At 41.6% G+C, this 24,865-nt stretch overlaps 1 protein-coding gene across 1 annotated transcript in view; it reads left to right on the top strand.

The window, feature by feature from the left end:
* The window catches only part of LOC122790519 (lysine-specific demethylase 3B-like), a 1,629,922-nt gene that overhangs the window by 1,258,490 nt on the left and 346,567 nt on the right, over positions 1 to 24,865 (top strand). Inside the window, exon 10 of the mRNA XM_044058070.1 lies at positions 3,650 to 3,826. Coding sequence (XP_043914005.1) covers positions 3,650 to 3,826 — 177 coding nt within the window. The remainder of the gene's footprint in view (positions 1 to 3,649; positions 3,827 to 24,865) is intronic.

The raw sequence follows: 24,865 nt of genomic DNA, 5'->3' as shown, positions 1-24,865 counted from the left end.
CATTTGCAAAACTGCATCTGAGGAAATTACAATGGTACCTAAAAAGCGTATGGACTCAACGCAGCCACAGCTTGGAAACAATGATACCTCTCATTCCCTGCCTTCAACAGGAGTTTCTGTGGTGGTCACAGGCATGTCACCTCAACAAGGGTCAGCCTTTCACCCTACCCCCAGCCAGGCAAACTATGACAACAGATGCATCGGGCTATGCTTGGGGGGGCACACATGGCAGGACGGTGCGTTCAAGGCATATGGACAGCAGATCAAAAGAATCTGCACATCAATCAAAAATAAATGCTAGCTCTACAAAATGCTCTGACAGCCTTCAAGGACCTCTTACATCCAGGGCAGCTTATCATAAGGACAGACAACACCACACTAATGTGGTACATAAACAAACAAGGTGGTACACACTCCTACCCTCTATGCAGGCAAGCAATGACCTTGTGGAACACAGCACTGGCTTACCAAGTTCAATTACAAGCTCAATTCCTGCCAGGAAAAAAGAACACATTGGCAGATGACCTAAGCAGAAACATCATGGATCCCCACGAGTGGAAACTGGATCCACAAGTATTCGCAATGATAGCTCAAAAATGGGGGCTCCCAGACATAGACCTGTTTGCCAGCCCTCAAAACTATCAGCTAACAAAATTTTGCACAAGGACTTTACCATCAAGCTTGGAAAGTGCACGCACTCTCATTCAGTTGGAAAATGTTAACAGTATATGCCTTTCCTCCATTCTCACAAAGGTGCTACTGAAAGTCAGGATGGAGAGACCCCGAATGATACTCATTGCCCCAGACTGGCCACGCCAGCACTGGTACCCACTATTAAGGAATATGGCCCAGTGCCCACCATGGATTCTACCACAAATTACCCACCTGCTCACACAGCAAGACAATCAGATTCTACACAGCCAGCTCATAACCTTAAACTTGGCTGCATGGCAAATCACCTAAGCAACCAGCCAGCTCCTCTCTCACAATCTGTTATGGATGTTATTCTGGAGGCCAGGAGGCCCAGCACCAGGAAAGCCTACTCAGACAAATGGAAAAGGTTTTGCACCTGGAACCAAGCTAAAGGCCAAAATACCCTTCCGCCTGACACGTCAGATTCTGCAATATCTAACTGAGATGTTACACAAAGAGCTTTCTTTTTCATCTATTAAAATCCACACTTCAGCTATTTCTGCTCACTACAACACGGATCCTCCCTTATTTTCACATCCACTCCTAAGGCAGTTTCTCAGAGGGGCCAAAAACATTAGGCCTCCCAGGAGAGCACCAACACCTACTTGGGACCTCACCTTTGTTCTGGAAAAACTCACGCTACCTCCTTTTGAGCCAGCTTTCTCAGCTGACTTAAAGTTTATATCATGGAAGACTGCCCTGCTGCTAGCAATTACTTCAGCTAGAAGAGTTTCAGAGCTTCAGGCACTAATGGCAGTAGAGCCTTTCCTCATTTTTCATCAAGACAGAGTTTCTCTACGAACTAACCCCTCCTTTATGCCTAAGGTGGTATCCAGTGTGGCTGTAAATCAAACCATCCATTTACCCACCTTCTTTCCAAATCCACAGAACAAAGGAGAAAGACTCCTGCATTCCTTGGTCATTCGCAGGCAGCTGTTACTACTTGTATAAAACTAAGGTTTTCAGAAAATCTGACTAGCTTTTTGTATCCTATGCTACAGCATCACAAGGAAAGGCGATCTCAAAACAGACCATTTCCAAATGGATAGGACATTGCATACGTTTTTGCTACACCCACCATGGAAAACCAGTTCCTGCTACCATAAGGCTCCACTCTTCCAGGGCAGCAGCTACATCTACAGCCTTCCTCAGGGGGGTGCCAACCAAGGATATTCTGGAAGCTGCAACTTGGAGTTCAGTACACACCGTCACCAAACATTACCACTTACCACTTTACTCTAAGACTAGAGCTGGCTTCGCCACTGCAGTTTTGCAGGGCCTTCTAGCCTCCTCTAACCCTGTTTGACTCCACTTCCCATCCTTAGCTTTGGGATTCTACCCAAGTGTGATGACTGCAGCAGGGTAACATGATGAACATAGTACAGTTTTGTACCTACCATAAATGTAGATGTTCCAGTGTATACCCTGCTGCAGTCCAGGTTACCCTCCTTCCATCCCCTCTGAACTAGCTGAACTTATCTCTACCAGTCTATTCTATACTACCTCTGTGGTGTATTTGCTTGTGCCTAAGGGTTTTGTTTTATTTTTCCATATAGCTGTGTGTGTATATGTATATGTATATATATATGTATATATATATATATATATATATTTTTTTTTTTTTTTTTTTTTTGCCTACCTATTAGGGGCACCTGACATCTGGGGCAAGAAAAACTGAAGAAAATGGCGTCGGATGCCTCTGATATACCCCTGGCACTCTGATGTCAGGGAAGAAACGACAGCAACCGACGCCAGACCAAGACTTTGGAATTCGGGCCAACTGCGGGACCGCCTGACGGCAGGATAACCCAAGTGTGATGACTGCAGCAGGGTATACACTCGAACATCTACATTTATGGTAGGTACAAAACTGTACTTTCTGCTAGTCGTTGGCAAGTGCTAACATATTCTCATACATTTTATGATTATTGCCAGTTATTAAATCAGGTTTAAGAGATAGAATGCTAACATTAGTACCATTGAGAAGATGTACATGAGGTAAACATTTTTCTAGAGTACACGTTGGGACCAGTATAATTCAGGATTTATGAACATTTGTTTCAGGTATGGTTTTAGAAAAAATTTTCTTAAAAAAAAAAATGCCTCAGGGTGTGCCCATTGTTCCTCTGTTGGAAGTTAGTCCCATTCCTGCGTTCCTTTTGAGGGAATGAGTTTAGTGAGCTCTATTCAGACTGTGTCCTAGGAAATTGAGCTCACATCTTAGGGGTCAGTGACCAGTCTGTGGTCATTGCTGTAAAAAAAAAAAAAAAAAAAAAAGGGAACAACTCACAGTTGAGGGAGTAGTGATTCTGGAGCAGGTCCCAGTTTTGGTAAGCCTGAGTCTGGCTGAAAACAGAACAATATCCCTTGAGAGTTGGGGACTGCACTACTTGATTACAGGAATACGAGTTTAATTCAAGCACCATTCCTACCCAGGGGATTGTAGACATTTCTGAGAATTGACTTCAGACTTCTCAGCTTAGTCTTTTCTTGGAGGGCTGAGAATGCTAAGGATTGAGAATTCTAATATGCCAGTGCACAGGAATAATGGTCACCCCTTTTACTTGGTGGTATTACCTAACAGATCAGTTTTTAGTATTGCAGTTGACTACAAAATAGTCTAGTGTATTGTAGTTCTACATTTCAGAAGAAAGACAGGTCGATTTCTGTGAATTTTTTTGCCCATGCCCTTCCTATGTTACCTGGCATCAGACCCCATTGCCAGAGTAGCACAGTTGGCAACCATGTGCTTCAGGTTTAGTCAGTTTTCAAAGTTTAACTGCCTTAAATTGTTTAAAGATAGATCCTAGTTGCAGTCTAAATCTACAGGCATTTTTGTAGCATACATTGGCTTATTGGAACAGTGGCATTGAGAAGTGGTTACTTATTCTCATAGTAATCTTATGGTTATGATATCTGTTAGAGTGGTCAGGCATAACATTTGTTTATATTTCAGGTTGGAGAGGAGCAAGGTCAGGAAAATCCTCCAGATCATGACCCAATCCATGATCAAAGCTGGTATTTGGATCAGACACTGCGCAGACGACTTTTAGAAGAGTATGGAGTCCAAGGCTGGGCAATAGTGCAGTTTTTGGGGGATGCTGTGTTTATTCCTGCGGGTGCCCCACATCAGGTAACTACTACTACTACAAAACTAAGGTTATTTTATTACAATGCTTATATGTAGATGTGTTAAGAGAAGCAACTAGTTCTTTGTGGATTAAGTCTTTAGCTGAGGCATGCTCTTGCACAAACTTTTTGCAGCATGAGGCTCTCTGATGGGATGTCCCCATTGGCAGATGTAATAACTCTTTTTACCTTAGTTGTTTTTTCACATCATGTTCAATTAAAGGAAATCACACCCAGATTCATAAATGTTAAAAATATTTCTATTGTGTGTTTATCTTTAGTTGGTTTTGTGCATTTTTATTTTTTCTCTAGCTCCTGCTATGATTCCAGCCTTAGTTGTTTTTGTATATATGGGTGGTCAAGACCACCTCATTTTTCTCTCAGATTTCAGTGTATGCAGTGATCTTGTTACAGTAAAGCTCTGTTCTGTCTTGCAAGTGACAGCTGCTTAGAATCCCCACATCCCTTTCAAGCGTGGCATTCCTTACCATGTCTTCTGTAAATCTCTGTTTAATGGTAGGATACAATCTAAGGCTTTCTTAACCACCCACTGTGAGAAGTGAACAAGGGTATATGACCCTCATTGATCCTTTCAATTTCTTGCTGGCCCTCCAGCACCTGGGAAGCTAATCAAACTGTGATTGCTAGTGCCTCACTCCTTGTTAGTAGGCTAGCCTTTACTTCTTTTCACGGAACCTGTCAGTCAGATCTTTAACTGTCTGTTGTGATTGAAGAGAGTCCAAAAACTTGTCCCCTTTGCTTTTTTAAATTAATGTATAATTTAAATTGATGTAATTCACTTTTCCAAGTTACATATTTAGCAACATTTTCCATAGCTATTTATTCATTTACTGTTTCCCTCCCCCATAATGTTTTGTGTTAAATCTAAAATACGTAGCTGTCTAATAATTGGTTGTATTTCTTATCCTAAATTATCTGATTGTACTGTAGTGTTACCTTATTTTGTTTACTGATACGGTTTCCTTTTTTCAGGTATTTCTAGCACTCTTTCCCTTCTACATTTAAGTAGTTTGTGTGCTCTGCAACTTTTGGTGCACTGCTCTATGTACATACTTCTGTAGTGTTCTTGTAAGGATAGCTGCTGCATTAATGCTCTTTATCCGTGAGAAATTCCTGAAGTTGGATGACTGCCCATCCAGTCCAACGTTTAGAGTTTTTGAGGATTCCTCAGAAGATCTGGACTCCTTCCTTAGTCCAGGATATTTATTTATTTTATTTGCATTTGTTTACCAGGATGGTCCACTGGGCCAAAAAGTGCCCATTTACAGTGGAGGCCCGGGGAGGAAAGCTTCACAAAAAATATAAGACTATATTGGTCTTGCAGATGACTAAAAGGAAATTCGTCTCACACCATTTTCAGTTCTCTTTTGCTGAGAGAGACCCAGCAATGGTATCTCTGGATGCAGTCAGGGAATTTGAACTAATGCCCATTCCAAATGCCCTCTCTGAGGATAAGAAGACTGGCATACTGAACTGCTTTGAGGGAAGAAATTGGTATAATTTTCCATCCTGGCTTTCAGTGCTTTAAATTGCCAGACCTATGTGATAAAATATCAGATATCTTAAGCAGGTACAAGGCAAGGCAGAGGATATCACAGTTGATACAATGAGGTATAGGATGTGTAAATTGATTCACCTGGCTACCAGATTAGTGCAGTGTGCCATTAAATGTAGCTAAGACATGAGATTATTGTAGAAGTGCAGTCACAAGCTGTGTTGAAGGGAGACGTAGTTTGTTTCTAAACTACTTCTGCAAAATTGTAATGGGCAGCTCTTGAGTATCCCTTTAGACAAAAATGTATTTTTTTTGCATTCCTTTCCAGGAGATTTTTAAAACTGATGAAAGAAGGGAATTTTTTGGAGTATTTTAAACAGCTGTCCAAACCTCCAGTTTTAAAATATAACAAAACTACCCAAAAAGTAGTAGCACTTTTGTAAGAATCAAAACTGAACAATTTATAGAAAAGAGGACCTCTGGGAGAAGGCCTGAAGAGGTGGTAGAAGTAAGGGTAAACAGCCAAATAGGGAGGCAGTGCAGACTATGCTTTCAAAACAATCCTTTGCTGTCCTCCACTCCTCCCCATATTCAGAGTTGGAGGATTTCCTACATCAAAGAAACAAGATGAGTTGTTATAACAGACAAATAAAGGAGATACCAGTCATGTCCTTCCCTTCCTGGGTCTGCTTTCCTTCCACCTCTCCAATTAGATAGAGCTTGCAAGGTTTGTCCTTTCTCAGCTATGTGGAGCAGTGGAAAGGATCCCTGTAAAAGAGGTTCTACTCCAGGCTGTTCCTGTTTCAAAAAATGGGTAGCTTTAGGAGGACACTATTAGACCTATTAAGGCTGAGCAAATTTGTAAAAGTGACAAAATTCAAACTAATAGTCTTGACTAACCCAGATGACCCATGTGTAAATAGCGGTTCGATACTAAAAGACCTGGGTGAGGAAGTAAAAGTGGGCATTTATCACCAACTTTCCTATCTTGGTGGGAGGAATGGTGGTTCATTTGGCTGCTTTGCCATAAACAAATGGAGGCTTGCATTTGACGTTGTAGCTGTTAACCAGGTATGAGGACTTTGCTTACCAAGCCAATGATAGTAGCCCTCATGGGGTTCTGAGTGGGACCATTCATACAGGTGTGGAGGATATGTTAGGCCCCTGTGGTGACACTGACAAACACATAAGCCAACGGGGATGCTCTTGGAGCCAAATTAAAAATGCCTTAGTTGCTTGTATCACTAGATGTGAGTGAAGGCGCAGACACTTGTATAGCTGCTTGAATAAAGGCCCCCATCTGGTCAGATCTTGCCGTCATGTTAGGATCTCCCCAGGTAACAGGGAAAAGAATGAACTGAAGATCATTTGGGGGGCTCTGATGCTTGCCAGGGACAGAGCTAAAAATCACCCAGAAAAAATATTCAAAACTTTGACCGTTTTCTCCCACTACTCTGTCAGCAGTGCTGTTGGTTGCTGTGGACATCTGAGAGGTACATCTTCATCAACATTTTCACTCCTCCTCCTTGCACTTTGATGTTTCCACTCTGCCTAGTATAGTTAGTAAAATATTTAGCACCAGTGGTTGCCAACTTCATCACCCACAAAATCCATGTTTCCCATTACCTGTATAACTTCCTGATTCATGTTTCATCCAGAGAAAATAGGAGTGCTCTGAACATCTTGCAATGCATAACCAGTCTATTTTTGCTGAATTTTCCAAAATATATAGCCAGAGGCTTTGACTATGTTTTTGGTCTCTATTTTTAACAAGTGTTAAATAAATAATTAAAAATAACCATGCAAAAACTGTTCTTGCCTAGAACAAAGTGGATCACTTGGGGAATGGTTTCTTTGCAAACGTAATACAACTAGAGGCCATGCTACCCAAGATGTTTTAAAGTCTCTGAGCCATATGTTAGCTTCTGTCCTGATGGTTTCCTCGACAAAGCTGTTCATGAGAAAATGGTGCACATGAACCATCTGTGAACAACAGCATCACCATTTGGCAAAATGTGGCCTTTGGCCCAAGCGGGAGTTCAACTGGTGGATCATCATGTGATGAACAACCTGGGATTGCCCTTTGTAACCCCCATACCTAGACCCCTGCCGTAGATGCTTGCTCATGGTGCGAGAGCTTCATGTCATTTGTCAGTGTACAGGAGGTGCATTCATGTTAGAGGGACATCTAGCATCAATGGTTTTCAAAGTAGTCTGGCGAGCAGGAACACGAACACTGTGATGTGGTACGTAAACACACAAGGGAATCCTCTCATACCAGCTTTGCGGACTGGATATGACCTTGAAAACAGCTTTTCAGTGGGGGCTGGCTGTAGCTGCAGGCCTCTTGCATCCTTTTAGACAACAGCTGTATAGTGAAAACATTGTCTAGCTCCACTTCAAATAACCACAAGTGGAAACTGGATCCAGTACTGTTCTACGCTTTCACACAAAGTGAAGTTGTCTATTGATAAATCTGTAGATATCTGTTAGAGTGAATGAGCAACAAATTATCTTACCATTTCATGGGCAAGAGAGCCTTTTTTCATTCTTTTCTTTCATTTCACTTAATTCCCAGGGTCCACCAGAATGTAAGGAATCCTGCATGGGCAAGATGACCATCATTATTTCACCAGTTGTCACAGATGAGTGGGGGGAAGTACCCAATGCTTCTTCCACCATCTTGCATCCTCATGTCCCAAGGAAGGATCCTTGCTATACCACAATCTTTACAATAAGATTCACAGCTTTGGATGATCTCAGCCTAATATTGTTTAGGGACCAGGTCTTGAGGGAGTTACTGTACATTTTGCAGGATGTTAGAAACCCAGCAATTGGAAGTCTTGTTATCTCCAAGTGGAAAAGGCTTCCATTTTAGTGCAGAGCCAGTTGTAAGTCATCTCTAGAGGCTGCAAAACTTCTTCAGAGTGGACTGCTTTCATCAAGGTACATGTTTCTGCCATGGTGGTTTGCTTGATATTTTCACCCATCCTTGTCCTACTTTCTTGAAGTTAAACAGTTTGTTAAGATGGTATTGCATCTTAAAACCCAAAGGAAATGGGTACATTTTCACTTTAACTTAGTGACTGAGTAGTTGACACTAACCTCTTTTGCACCAGGCTGCACTGTGTCACTCAGCATTTCTTGTCCTGGAAAACTTTTTTTTCTTGTTTTTGTCACTGTTTTGAAAGGTATCCAAAATTTAGGCCTTCCCATACAGATCTTTGCATGTCTTGCACTTTTTTTTTTACAAGAGCAAATGGAAAAGATTCTCCATCTGGGATCAACAGAAGGAAATAGTTATTTTTTACGGCTCCTATCCCCATAGTATTGGATTTCCTGGCTTTCCTCTTCCAAAATGGGGCCAGCTATTCCATTGTAAAAGTTCATCTGCCAGCTATTTCAGATTTTCACATTGGAGAGAACTCTTCCTCTCTAGTATCGTTAAAACTATGCAAGACTTTTCTCAGAGGTATCTTTTTACTTTGTCTGCCAATCAAAGGTCCAGCTCCTGCTTGGGACCTAACTTTGATTTTGCAGGCATTAGTTCTTCCACCTTTTGAACCTGCAGCTAAGGTAGATTTGAAGATGTCCTTCAAGAATGCAACTGCAGTCATAACATATGGGTTGTCTTGCCTCAGGCAGCCCTCGGTTGGCCGGATTCCAAAGTCTGGGTCCGACGTCGGCTGATGTCGCATTTCTCTCCGACGTCAGAGCGGCTGGAGTACATAAGCATCAGCCGACGCCATCTTCTTCAGTCTTTCTTGCCGCGGTGCAAGCAGAAGCAGTTCGCAAGTGCCGGTCGGTCAGCTCCTGTATTCTTCGAATCCGAAGTCATCAAAAAAGCTAAGTACCCCGTTGGGGACCTTTTCTTGCCTCAGACGATGTCAGAAATTACTGAAAAAGTAAATAATTGTTTGTCTTGTGGTAAACAAATGCCTCATAAGGATTTCCACTCTTACTGCCTCCCTTGCCTTGGCCCAGACCACGACGTCTCGGCCTGTGCCGCCTGTGCTCGCTTCAACAGGTGCACTCTCAGGCGCCGGGCGGAGTTCGTTGAAGACTTTTTCGGCGATAAATTTGATTATACGATGCCGTCGGAACTACCGACAACGCAGATTCCTAAGAAACGAAAAGACCGGGACCGACATCCTCGGCCCGCGACTTCCACCGACACCACGCCAAAACTAACCGCGAGTGCTCCGGTTCCCTCTGAGGCGGTTATTCCACCTCTACGAACCGAAGACACCGCATTACCGATAACTCCGATACCTGAGGCCACTCCGACTCCAGTTATTGACTTTCCTCCGGATACTGAAACTGAGGAAATGCCCGAGACCATTGCTGTGGATAAGGTCACTCCTGCACGTGGAGCGGCTAGGCCTCCCATGTCCATGTCTGTCAAGGCCTACACACGTGCCAAGGCAGCCAGCAAGTCCAAGCATCTTTCTGCTAAAACCTTACCTCAGCCTACTCCTGAAACTCAAATCATGGCTATGGCCGCAGATTTAATTTCCCTGATCAGAGGTTCCCAGGCCCATCCTGAGAGAGGATCCCAGACTCCTCCTGATAAGAGGCCCAGGGTTGAACCCCCTGACCCTCTTCCCTCAGATGAAGATTCTGAGGACTCTGTTCACTCCGAAAGCCAGGAAGAGCCCTTCCAGACCTATGAGGATTCAGATGCAGAGGACTCTATCCCCTCAGCCTCTCCTCCTGAGGATATGTCTTTTGGGGAAGTTCTGCATTCCATGAGGGAGCATTTTAAGTGGCAAGGCCAGGAATATTCAGATTCCAGAAAGCACCTTCGAACCTTCCTTAAAAAGCCCCAACACAGACCCTTAGCTATACCTCCTGTGCTTGATATTTTGGATGATTTATACTCGGACTCCAGTGTTACCCCTGATACTCTTCCTCCTGCTCCTGTTAAGCCTGACAGATACAATAGGGTCCCAGAAACGCATTCTCATTTCTTTAGGGCCCATGCTGTTGATTTAGAAACAATTTCCCAGGGGCCTAAAGGGGTTTCAGCTACCACCTTCTAAAACCCTTTGCCTTCCGACAGGGAAGCAAGGTCCTTAGAGAGATGGGGGAAGAAGGTCTATACCTCCACTACTTTATCTATGAGAGCTCTCAATTGTCTCTTTCACATGTTTCAATATCAGGATTTCCTGTTAGATGATTTACAGAAAAGATTGGCCTCCCCTGAACCTTTAGATAGGAAGTCTTTGCAGGAGGCTATACACAATTCTCAGCAAGTTAGCAATTATTTTCTACAGTGTGGATATGATGCATTGGAAGCTTCATGTAGGGCAGCTATGACAGGGGCGGTCATTCATAGACATGCATGGTTAAAAGATCAACCTTTACCAGATCATGTTAAGGCAAAACTTCTTGATGCACCCTTGGAAAAGAACAAGCTTTTTGGTGCTAATGCTAAAGATGTGTTAAAGTCCATTGAGGAAAAAGCCAAGTCAGTTCAGACAGTCAAAGATTTCCTCCAGGTTCAGCCACCTAGATTCAGCAGGAACTGGCCTTCTAAAAACTGGTCCTTTCCTAATCCTGAAAGATTTCAAAGGGGCAAAAACAGGCGTGCCCGAGGAAGAGGCCAATACAGAGGATCCTACAGGGGACGACAATGGCAACCAGCAAACCAAAGAAGTGACACAGGGGTTTCTCCCGCCCCACAGGGACATTCTCAATGATTTCCTGTAGGTCCGCTGACCAAGGAGCAAGCAGAAGCTCCTTTGGGTGGAAAATTATCTCTGTTTACAAGAAATTGGCACAAACTGACAAAGGACAAATGGATTTTGGACATTATAGATCACGGCTACAGGTTCCATTTTCATACCTTGCCAAGAAAACTGGGCATGCCAAACCTGCCACAAAACCAGAGGGCAGAGGCTATCAAGCAAATTTCTCTGCTTGCTTAGATCAAAGCAATAGAAAAAGTTCCACAACAAGAACAAGGTCAGGGGTTTTACTCAAGACTGTTCCTTGTTCCAAGAAAAGAAACTCAATGGAGACCAATACTGGACTTGTCCGCTTTAAACACTTTTCTCATAGTACCAAAGTTCAAAATGCTGACTCTACAGCAACTCCTTCCCATGCTGGGCAAGGGGTCTTGGCTGATTACTCTGGACCTCAAGGAGGCATACCTGCATGTCCCTATCAGACACAGCTGCAGAAGATATCTCAGATTTCTTGCAGGGCCAGAGCATTATCAATGCTCAGCATTGCCATTTGACTTATCTACTGCGCCCAGAGTATTCACGCAATGCCTGGCTTCAGTAATTGCTCATTGCAGGCTCCAGGGGATTCAAATCTACCCATACCTGGACGATTGCCTCATACAAGCGGACGACAAACTAACTTTGACAAAAAACTTGAATTATGTCATACATTTGCTACAGGCTCTGGGATACACAGTCAGCTTTCAAAAGTCAAGACTTCAGCCATCCCAGCAAATTACCTTCTTAGGAGCCAAACTAGACACAGCCTCTCAAATGGCTTACCTGACAGAAGACAAGCAAAAGAAGTTAACTCTTTACTTCAAAACTTTAGCAACGCTCACCCAGATGACTGCAAGGAGATTCCTACAGGCCCTGGGTTACATGGCATCCTGCATTCTCCTGGTTCCACTAGCAAGACTACACATGAGAAAGCTTCAATGGTACCTAAAAAGCTTATGGTCTCAACACAGCAACAACCTAGAAGCAACCAATACCGCTCATTCCATGTCTTCAAAAGGAATTTCTATGGTGGGCCTCAGTAAGCCAGTTAAACACAGGCATGTCATTCAAAAAACCTCAGATAACACAGACCATGACCACAGATGCCTCAGACCTTGGATGGGGGGCGCACATGGAGGGCAGATGTATTCAAGGACAATGGTCTCCAAAGGAAACACATCTGCACATCAACCAAAAAGAAATGCTGGCAGTAATGCATGCCATCGAGGCCTTCGGACAACAACTACAACCAGGCCACCTACTAATACGGACAGACAACACCACTGTGATGTGGTAAATAAACAAGCAGGGGGGCACTCATTCTTACCCCCTTTGCAGACTGACAATGAATCTTTGGGAAAAATCACTGAGCCTGAACATACAGTTGCAATCCCAGTTTGTTCCAGGCAAAGACAATGTTCTGGCGGACAGTCTAAGCAGGAATTTCTTAGACCCCCACGAATGGAGGTTACATCCAGAAATCTTTATACGACTCACTTCGACATGGGGCAGGCCGGACATAGACCTATTTGCCTCCCACCTCAATCATCAAATACAAAAGTTTTGTTCAAGGACATATCATCCAAAAGCATGGAAAATAGATGCTCTCTCATTCAACTGGGGCTCCCTAAAAATCTATGCATTTCCACCTCTGCCACTGATGACCACAGTGTTACTAAAGATCAAAGCAGAGCAGCCCAAGGGGATCCTAATAGCTCCAGACTGGCCAAGACAACACTGGTACCCACTACTACGGAGCATATGTCACAACAAAATGTGGGCCCTCCCTCAATGGCCCCAACTTTTGACTCAACACAACTTCAGGACAGTTCATCCCAACATCCAGACGCTACAGCTAACAGCTTGGGAGATCCCATGAATAACCTCAACCTACCTCTTTCCAAGGAAGTTCAGCGGATACTGACAGAAGCCCGACCATCCACCAGAAAGGTTTACTCAGCCAAATGGAAGAGATTCAGCATTTGGAATACCACCAAGGGCCATGATGCATCACTTTTGAGCATCCCACTCATCCTGGAATATTTGGCAGATATGCTACATAATGGACTCTCATACTCCTCTATAAAAATACATGCTTCAGCTATCTCAGCTAGATACAACACTGATCCACCTGTGTTTTCACATCCTTTGTTAAGGCAATTTCTTAGAGGAATCAAGAATATAAAGCCCCCAAGAAAGGCACCAGTACCAGCTTGGGACCTCAACTTTGTCCTAGAAAAACTGACTCTACCTCCCTCTGAGCCAGCAGCTTCTGTGGATTTACAATTTCTTTCCTGGAAGACAGCTTTCCTGTTGGCCATTACCTCAGCAAGAAGGGTTTCGGAATTACAGGCCCTAATGGCTATACCACCGTTCATAACTTTTCACAGAGACAGGGTCTCCTTACGAACCAACCCTACCTTTCTCCCAAAAGTGGTATCTAGGGTCTCTTTAAATCAAGCAATTCACCTGCCTACTTTCTTTCCCAATCCTGAGAACAAAGGGGAAAGACTGTTGCATACCTTGGACATTCACAGACAGCTTCGCTACTACCTGGACAGAACCAAGACCAGTAGGAAGTCTGATCAACGTGATCAGTGATTTTTTGTGTGTGTGTGGTAAGGTTGAGGGAAACTCGGTACCGTTAAGTTGTTAAAACTTATTTAGAGTTCTCTTCGGGGCCTACCACCCCTTCTTGGATTGGACAACTGGATTGACTAACATTACTGGATTTGACAATTTTACCGGACTTGACTATTTTACTGGATTTGACTTTTCTCTTTTTTATAGTGACATGTCTGAAAAGGCTAAATCGGGGTTTAAGCGTTGCCAATGTGGGCAAAAAATGTCAGTAACTGACAATCATAGTTCCTGCGTCTACTGTCTTGGCCCTCTCCATCTGCAAGAGGACTGCTCTATTTGTCATTCTTTCAGTGGGAGGGTCATGACAGATAGGCGCAGGAAACTAATGGATAGAGGTTTGTTAAAACCTTCCTTTCAAGAGGCTCTGGATGCTTCTGACCAGGCATCCAAGTCCTCGAAGGAATCGAAGACGTCTGAGCCCAAGTCATCGGCTCCGAGCTCTTCAGCTAAAGTTAGATCACCGGTTCCACAGACTTCGGGGCCGAGTGTTCAACTGTTGTCAGTTTCCGAGCCTCGAGTCTTGGAACCGGAGATGGAGCTCCCTCCCCCGACACTGTTGAGGTCGGCTCCGTCTTCAGTTCCTTCGACCCGTTCTTCCAAGCCCCTCTCCGACATCGATGTGGACCGTGTGGTGCAGAAATTATTGGAGCATACGGCCCTATCCAAACTTATCTCGGTTTCCACCCAATTGGTGTCAAAACTTGAAGGCCTTCCATTATCTCCATCCCTTCCTCCTCCGAGACCTGTCCAGTCTTTGGAGCCGGAAGAGGTTGATCTACTGATTGTGGAGCCCTCGGTGCCAGAACCGTCCTTTTCTCGGTCGGCTCCGTTCACCTCGACTCCGTCGGATCCGGTACCGGAGTCTCGGAGCCGACGATCCATCCTTGGTTCCGGGGCCGAGAGTCGAACCGATGTTTTGGTTCCGACTCTTCCTCTCGGGGCCTCGGCGCAGATCGATTCGGCTCCGTCCTCGGGGTCGATGCCTTCGGTGCCTGTTTCGGGGATTCTTCCCATTTCTTCGGAACCGGGAGATTCCTCGACTCGAGACCCGGGGGCCTTCGATCTCATGAGGAAGGTGTTGTCTACCCAGACAACCACATCAGTAGAAGCAGCCTCTCCTCCCCATAAAGGACCGTTATCTTCCTCTGCACCAACGGCCACATCCAAGCATCGAGCACCGGTGTCTCAGCCACCCCTGGAGGGTGCCCCCTCTTCCTCGGAGGCTTCTTCGGATGCCCCCCCCGAAGAAGTCCCTAGGAAAAGATTGTGTAAGAGGAGACACTTAGATTCTCCACAAGAATCTTTGACATCCGATACTGACTTGGATGAGTCAGAAGGGTCCCCAAAGTCACCTTCGAAGATGTCTCTTTTCTGACATCTTGGAGATCCTAAAACAGAGAGGTGATTGGCAGTCCCTTCCCCTTCTGAGGATGAGTCAGTCTTGCTGAAGGCATTGTGCTCGCCTTCCTCCTCCTGGGTCACTCCGCCCTTCGATGAGTTAATGGAGTTGATTGCTCGAAGGGCGTGGGAGACACCTGACACGGTGGAACCAGTCCCCAGGAAGCCTAATAAGTACATCACTGCACCCCAAGACAAGGCTTACCTCACAAAGGGAGTTCCAGTGGACGCCATGGTGGTGGCAGCGGCCACGAAAAAGGAGATGTCAGAATCTTCCTCATCTGTCCATCCGCCTAACAAAGATTCCAGGACTATGGACAGATACGGGAAGCGCATTTTTAGTTCAGCGGCTTTTTCTATGCGATCCCTGAACTATTTGACCCATTTTACACGTTTACAGAGGGATCTAATCAAAGAGCTGGGAGATACCCTCCAGGGTACTACAGATGCTGCGGTCTCAGAGAAAGTTACAGCACATCTCAATACCCTTACATCCATTGTTAACTCATCCATGAGGCTGATATCATACGCAGCCGAAGGATCGAGTAGGGCAGCAGCTTCAGCGATTGCTCTTCGCAGGCAATCCTGGATGCGCTTATGTTCATTTGCGGAAGCCTTCAAGTCTTCCTTTACTAACGCCCCATTTGATGGTGCCACTCTCTTTGGCCCCAAAGTAAAGGAGACCCTTACCCGGTGTGAACAGGAGGGAAAGACTGTCTGCTGTCGGAGTCCGTTTTTCCACCCCTTCCAGACCGTACCCCAAGGGCAACGTGGTGGGAAAATGTGGTTTCGAAAACCCCAAGGATCTTTCCCAGGCACACAGGGTGATGCCCCCTCTAGAGGCAGAGGAGGGGGCAGAGGTGGAAGACGCCGCCCTGGCGGCAGAGGGGATCCGCAAAACCAAGGTGACAGGGATACCCCCCCTGGAAAACCTTTCCAGCACTCCTGAGAGGAGGCCCGACTGTCCTGCTCTGGAGGCAGTCGGGGGTCGCTTAGCTTTATACCCTCAGGCCTGGCAAAACATTACTACAGACAACTGGGTAAAAAGCGTTGTTATCAGAGGTTACAGAATACCATTCCTATCCACCCCCATTCCAAAGAGAAAACTCCCAGATGTACCGCCCCATCTGCGAGACCAAGCAGCTATAGAAATTTCAAAGCTGCTAGAAAAAAGTGTCATCCAACCAGTCCCAGCGGACCAAATAGGATTCGGAACTTACTCAAGGTTCTTTTTAGTTCCAAAGAAGACAGGGGACTGGAGGCCGATTCTGGACCTAAGCAACCTCAACACCTTTGTCAAGAAAGAAAAGTTCCGAATGGTCACGCTTCAATCGATCCTTCCATTCTTACAGAAGGACGACTGGATGTGCTCAATAGATCTGAAGGACGCATACTACCACATCAAAATGGCCAGGGCGTCCAGGGATCATTTGCGCTTCCGGCTGGGAGCCAGTCACTATCAGTTTCGAGCCCTGCCCTTTGGTCTGACCTCAGCCCCCAGGGTTTTCACCAAATGCATGGCAGTGGTAGCGTCTCATCTGAGACGCCTAGGATTCCAGGTGTTTCTGTATCTGGACGACTGGCTCCTTTCTTCCACCACCCGGCGTCGACTGATACAGGCCAGGGATTACACTCTACAACTTTGTGTTCACCTCGGAATTTCCGTAAATTTCGAAAAATCTTTACTACAGCCATCACAGCATATCTTATTCATAGGAGCGGAATTAGATACGCATCATTTAATTCTAAGGCTCCCTCCAGAAAGGATAGTCTCACTTCAAAGCCACATTTCTCTCCTTCTGTCGTCCAAAAAATCCCCAGCAAAGCTGGTTCTGAAGGTCTTGGGTCTCATGGCAGCTTCTCTCATTGCGATACCATTGGGAAGACTGCACATGAGAGTTCTACAATGGCTACTGTTTGCACAATGGTCGTTCCAACAGCTACCTCTGACACACGAAATTCTGATTACAAACACATGCAAATCACACCTAACCTGGTGGCTTCAGACTTGCAATCTTTCCAGCGGAAGACCATTTGTGCTACCCATGCCGTCAGCGACGATAACCACGGACGCTCCCCTGATAGGGTGGGGGGGGCATCTTTCAGGGACAGACAGTCCAAGGCGAATGGACCAATTTGGAGTACAATCTGCACATCAGTGTTCTGGAGTTGAGGGCAGTGTTTTTAGCGTTGCAACACTTTGCTCCCCTTCTTCCTCTAGGGACTATTGCAGTTCAGACAGACAACATGTCTGTAGTCTGGTACATAAACAAGCAAGGGGGAACCAGGTCTTATCAACTATGCAGAGAGGCCATGAGAATTTGGCAATGGGCGGAGTCCACGGGTCGCTTTCTGATCGCAACGCACATCCCGGGGTCATCCAACGTCATAGCCGACAGGCTGAGCAGAGCAATCCTGTTGCCTCACGAGTGGTCCCTCAAACAGTCAATTGCGAAGACGATATTTCGCAAGTGGGGCCAGCCTTCCTGCGATCTTTTTGCATCTCCAATGAACGCCAAATGCAGGAGCTACTTTGCCCTATTACCCCCTCCAGGGGAAGTCCCCAGGGACGCGCTGGTGCACGATTGGCCCCCAGGTCTCCTGTACGCTTTTCCTCCCTTTCCCCTGATTGCAAAGTTTCTGCAGAAATCCAACAACCTTCAGTGGACGATAATCCTCATTGCCCCATTCTGGCCTCGTCAAATTTGGTTCCCCTTTCTATTGCAACACCGCATTCGGGGACCTTGGATTCCGGACCCAGAGCCAGATCTACTGACTCACTCGTCAGGAGTTCCTCACCCATCTCTCGAATCACTCCATCTAGCAGCTTGGCTGCTCCGCTTCCCTTTCTAGCCAGGTCTGACTCTCTTACACTGGCAGTTCAGAATATATTAGTGGCTTCTCATAAAGCTTCCACTACAAAGACCTACACCAGTAAATGGAAGCGTTTCTTCTTCTGGGCGAATTCACATCATTTGGACCCTGTTATAGCTCCGTTAAACAAGATCTTGGAGTTTTTGACAGAATTGTTCCATGAAGGAGCTTCTCCTGCCACTTTAAGAGTGCAATTGGCTGCCATTTCCAACTTTCATGTGGAAGAATGTGGTGCGCCTGTTATGGCTCACAGACTTTGTAAGGCTTTTTTAAAAGGATCCTTTCATATTAGACCACCAGTTAGAACTCCTACATCACCTTGGAATCTGAACCTCTTACTTTCTAAATTGATGTTGCCCCCTTTTGAGCCAGCCTCAGTTTGCCCATTGAAGTTTTTATCGTGGAAGACTCTCTTCTTGGTAGCCATTACATCCGCTAGGCGAGTGTCTGAGCTTCAGGCTCTTTCTATTAAACACCCTTATTTGATTTTCCACTCTGACAGAGTGTCTCTTCGCACTAATCCATCCTTTCTCCCCAAAGTTTGCTCTACTAATAACATTAATCAGTCCATTGAATTACCCACCTTTTTCAAAAATCACACTAATAAGTTAGAGTATATGTTGCACAAATTGGATGTCCATAGACAACTCAGGTTTTATTTGGATAGAACAAAAGATCACAGGAAATCTGATCAACTATTTGTAGCTTTTGCTGACAGCAGGAAAGGTGTAGCGGTTACTAAACGAACTCTTTCCAAATGGCTAACTGATTGTATCATATACGTTTATGAGTCTTCTAATCAAACCTTATCGGTCAAACCTAAAGGACATTCTACAAGATCAGTGTCTACATCCTTGGCTCACGCAGCTCGCCTACCATAGTCACGATTTGTGCAGCTGCTACTTGGGCTAAACCGCATACATTTATCTGTCATTACAAAGTGGACAGGGTTTCTAGGGATAGGGCAACCTTTGGTTCCACTGTGCTCAAGAACGTTCTCCCGTGAGTTCCTCAGGAACATGGAGCTAGGGACGCTACCCATGTGTAAGAACAAACGGCGAGATTGAACACACTCACATATAGAAGTTTTGTCCTTACCGTAACGTTCCATGTGGAGTGTTCATCTCGCCTTTGTTCTTACATTCCCACCCTCCCACCCTCAGGAAGAACGTTCAATTTGGTGCCTGGTCTGGAGTATTCTCCTTCTGCATTTGCAATAATTGTATTTGTATGATACACTTGTGTATATATATATATATATATATATATATATATATATATATAGATGATCTCTTGATTGTGTAAATTTTAGTATGAGTGTGCTCTCTCTGGCTGCTGGTTTGCTTGCAAACTAGATCTGAGGTAAAGGCAGAGGGGGATTGTGGGTATTAGGTGATCTCGAGCTTCTTCTCGATGCAGAGCTTGCAAGCGGCCGACACGGAGCCGAGGATCGGCTCCGAACCCATGTGTAAGAACAAAGGCGAGATGAACACTCCACATGGAACGTTATGGTAAGGACATAACTTCTATTTCCGTTTTATGAGGGGTTACATAAGATCTGTGTATGAATTGCCATGTAAAAAGTCTCCAATGTAATGAAAGTGATATCTGCTTTGGAGAGAGAAGAATTAGTTTTTTATCTCTGTCATGTGGCACATGTCCATTAACTTTTCTATAATAATTCCATATTTTGTTATTATTATGCATTTTTATTTTTTTGTTTGTTTTATAAATAGATAAGTATCCCTTTCCAGTAATGGGTTGATTAGTTAGTAATATTATATGTTCTTTAAGGTTAGGAACATTTTGTCTTATTGATGGTTGCATTGTTTCTTGTTTGCTTAATATATACTGTCTTAGTTCGTGGTTACATGTACAAGAATTATCTTTCATATTTAATTTCTGTTTAATCTGGTCTATTGTCAGAGGTTTTCCAGAGTTTAGCAATTGATGCCAATATATTAATCCCTTTTCTTTAAGCATGTTGACTACTTCCATATTAAATGCTATTATATTACCTTGTGTGTACGCTACTGGATATAACAGAAATGACCATGCTTTAACATCAGGATTGCTATTAATAAAATTTTGGAAAAATTTTCATGTATAAGTAATGTATTTTGAACTTATATTTTTATTCTTATGTATCATCATATATTCCTTCATCAGCCATAGAAAATTGTTTGGTATGAAATCTGTATACTTATTTGCTACTACAAATCCTGATTTTAACCAGATTCTCTCATGAACTAGCTTCCATTTTGATATATATTTTGTATTTAGCCATAATGATATTGTTTTAATAATTGATGAATGCAAATATATTTCTAATAATGGATGAATGCAAATATATTTCTATGTCTGGTAAACCTATGCCACCTATATCCCAATCATCTAGATGATACTTCATAGCTATCCTTGTTTTTTTTGGATACCATAGGAATCTTACCATTAAATCATTTAATTGTTTTAGGTGCGATTTAGCTGGTGGCAAAGAACAAGCTTGTATGACATAAAGAATTTTTGGAAATATGATCATTTTAATTATATAAAGCCTTTCTTCCATTGAAAAGAAGAATTTATTCCATCTTTGTATTAGATTTTTAATATTATTTAAGGTCTCTTTATAATTTGTTTCAATTGTAGTATCTAGGTTGTTAGTTATTATAATTCCAAAGTATTTAATTATATTATCGGTAGAGATATATTTATGGTATTTTTTATTTAGATCTTTTTTATTAGTATTTATAAGCGATACATTTGTTTTGTTCTCATTAAATTTAAGACTTGAAAAGTTTTGAAAGTTTTGAATGGAGTCCCATAATGCTTTTAAACTGCTATTATTATTTTTTAAGGTAATTAAAATATCATCAGCAAAAAGTTGAATTTTAAGCTCTAGGCTGTTGTCTAGTTGTATTCCTTCAATATGTTTATCCATACGTATATTATTTGCTAAGGGTTCAATGACTAGCACAAACAATAACGGAGAAAGAGGGCAGCCTTGTTTTGTGCCCTTAGTTATTTTAATAGATTTAGACAGACAAGATCCCAGTTTTATATAAGCCAATGATTTTTCATATAATGATTTTATTAACAAAGTGAAGTTGTTTGAGAAGCCATATTCTTCTAAAACTAACCACAGATAATCCCAGTTCACTGAATCAAATGCGCTATTTATGTCTAAGCTAATAACATTCTTTTGTTTTTTTGTGACATTTATATAATCAATTAAGGAAAGAATTCTTTTAATGTTGTCATAAGTGTTCCTATCTTTTATAAAACCTGTTTGATCCTCCTCTATCAAAAGTGGTAGTAATTGTTTTATTCGAGCAGCATGTATTGCCATAAAAATTTTATAATCTATATTAAGAAGTGAAATGGGGTCTGTATGATGAACATTCACTGGGATCTTTATTTTGTTTCAGAACTGGTGATATTAATGTGTACTTCCAAGAAGGAGGAATGTCTTTACCATTTTTAACTGATGTAAAGACATTCAATAACAACAGCAAAGCCTCATTTGATAGTAATTTAAACATTTCTGGGATGATATTATCTATACCTGGAGCTTTGTTTAATTTTAGCTTATTTACTTCAGCTTTAAGTTCTGTCATTGTTATTTGTTTATCTATTAGTTGTACCTGCTCCTCTAATAACCTAACTTTAACATTGTTTTTGAGAAAAGCTTTCAATGCTGAATGTGTTTCTGTTTTCTCATTTTGATTATTAAGTTTATGAAAAAATAGCCTAAAAGCTTCTAGTATTCCTTCTAAATCTATATATTTCCTTGATTTGATTTGTTTTAATAATCTTTTTAGTCCTATTTGCTATTCTTCGTTGGTTTTTAGGGTTCATTGAATAGTAACATAGTTTATTTTTTTCTAAGTTGATCATTGTTTTGTGGTGTAGCGTCTCTGAGTATTTTTTATGAGTATCTTCTAGTTCTTTTATTAAGTTGGTGTTTCCATTTTGAATATCAAGCTTTAAATTATCTACTTTTGACTGTAATTCCATTAATTCCTTATTCCACTGTTTTTGTTTATTTTTATACCATCCCACCGCTCTTCCATATAGGTATGCTTTCAATGCATCCCATATATATATATTTCAGATACATCTTTTGTAAGATTGATATCTAGGAATGTTTGTGTCTCTTTAACATAAAATTCCTTAAAATCTTTGAGATTTGGTATGTAAGATGGTATTTTTGTCACTGATATCCTTCTCTTGAAACATAAGTCTATCTCAAACGTTATGGTGTTACGGTCCGAAAATGGACATGAAATTGTCTTGACTTTATTTAATTTAGAGGTTAAATCCTTTGTTATGTACACTCTATCTATTCTAGAGTATGTATTATGTCTATGGGAAAAATATGTAAAGAATAGTGAATCTGGGATAGCATACTCATTTATGTCAACTATATTAAAAGTTTCAACAAACTCGGATAACTTTGCTAAAGGTGATCTCTTACGTGTAGTTTTAGTATTTGTGTCAGTTTCTTTTATAATGCAATTGAAATCTCCAGCTATGATTAAATTGCCTTTGGTATATTGTACAATGTCTTCTAAGTGTTGTTTGGCCACTCTAACACCTAGTCCTGGTATCCAGTAAATATTCACTAATGTATATATCATTTCATTGATAGATATTGTCACTAGACAAAACATTCCTGAGTTGTCATGGAACGTGTTAATGATTTTAGGCATTAAAATAGTCTTTCCACAAAATTGCTACTCCCCTTCGCTTCTGATTATAGGTGGAACTTACTAGTATTGTATAATTTTTATTGTTTATTTTATTTATGTCTTCCTGTGTAAGGTGTGTTTCCTGTAAAAATACTAGTTGCACTTCACATAGCTTTAAATATCTATAAAGACTTCCCCTTTTACAGCTATTATTCAAACCATTTACATTAAGAGATATACATTTTGCAATTGGATTTATATTAGCTTTGCTTTTATCCATATTCATATACTCATAACAATGTGTAGATGTGTGTACATGAAGAGAATGACTTGTTCTTTCTTCTTCCAACAGTATTACAATAGATTATAGACACCCAATAAAAGTAAATTACAAGATCATAACTGAGAACAATATAAGATAAATAACCACCAAACCCCTCCATGAGAAAAAACATCTCATCCTTGAATGATCTAATCATTCAAGCGATCTCTCTAAGTCTGCATTTCAGCATCCTCCCCCGACCCTGCCATATGGTAGTTTTATAATGAAAAGCATCTTATATATCTTTTAAGTATACATGTATCTGTCTTTACAGATTACTTAAATACAGTCTTTATCTATTTTTAATATTTTATAAAACATTAAGGCAACACAACTATACATAGATTTAATACTTAACTATTTGGTTTTGTTTAAATTGTAAAGGAAAATCTTTTATTTTAATATATCTTTTGTGTAGCAATAACGGTTATGCATCTTAAAAATAATATGCTTGCTGTCTGTCTCCCCTATAGTGTGAGTGGCATTCATAGGTATCAAATTTATTGTAATGGCCTACCTATATATATATATATATATATATATATATATATATATATATATATATATATATATATACACACACACACACACACACACATACATACACACATACATTCATAGATATATTCATAGATACATAAAAAAAAAAAAAGTTAAGCATTATATGCATCAGTTAACCATGCCACTAGTTGATTAAATCAAGAAGTATCCGTAACAATGAATATAACGTTACATTTGTATTGTCATTTATCAGTAATCTTATAGTTTTCTTTTCATCCAAAAAGTCATATTTTAGTGGTATGAATGCTATTAATTTGTTTTTGGCATTGGTATTATATAGTTTGACTATATTTCTTAGCAGTTCCTATATATTTATTAGTGCCACTGGCATATTTCATCGCTAGTATACCACATATGTCATATGTCAAATAGCAACTCATACTCCTTATGATATTACAGGATTTATCTGCAGCGTTATAACTGTAAGGTTGGAAAATATGAGAAGCAAAGTATGCTTTAAATATGCTATAACACAATTGTTTGGTACTTATTACTGTCAACTCTTCTACATACACAGGAAAAGATTACCTTATATGACCATCAACCATTTTCCTTCATTTTTCTCTTCATCCTTCTATTCTCCATTTTTAATAAATATTTGTTTCTATTGTGGCTTCTTTGAATTTAGTGAGGGTACTCCATATCATATTATAGATAATATACAACGTTCAAACAGAGAACGTGCCCAATATAGAGACATATTCTCAACTCAAGTGGTCCACACCATATATTTACAACACTGCAGTCAGAAATATACTAATGAATATGCAATAACTAGCAGCTTTGCAGCATGTGTGTGTCTCTAACAAGTGCATACCTATAGGATATTAAAAAGAATAGATAGCACGCTCTTGTTTCATAATTAACAAATGCACACAGCCTGGTATTTACTTTCATAGACAGAAATTAGACCTGTTACTTATATGCATATCAGGTACCAACAGCAATATGTTAGTAAATGCCTACTATGCTATTCAAATCATATTTTAATGCTGATTGATATGAGATGTAGCTGACAATGGCTTTAGCGTTTGTGATGTTATATAATATATATTCAGTATTATAAGTAAAAGTATGTTGCATGTCTATTTGCAATCTAAGGTTCAAGGCTGATCAATTTAGACATACAAGACAATCTCTTTAGTTTTGGTTATATAATGGGAGTTACTGTGTCTCTACACAGCCATTCATTTTCAGTGAGGATGATCAATATTAATATAACTTGCCTTTAATAAAAGCATACTTATAATTCAGCAGTTCTTTCCTATATATATATATATATATATATATATATATATATATATATATATAA

This window comes from Protopterus annectens, chromosome 16.part0, assembly GCF_019279795.1.
Source record: "Protopterus annectens isolate FY-2018-M chromosome 16.part0, PAN1.0, whole genome shotgun sequence".
NCBI lineage: Eukaryota > Metazoa > Chordata > Ceratodontiformes > Protopteridae > Protopterus > Protopterus annectens.
This window is presented reverse-complemented; position numbering and strand designations above follow the sequence as displayed.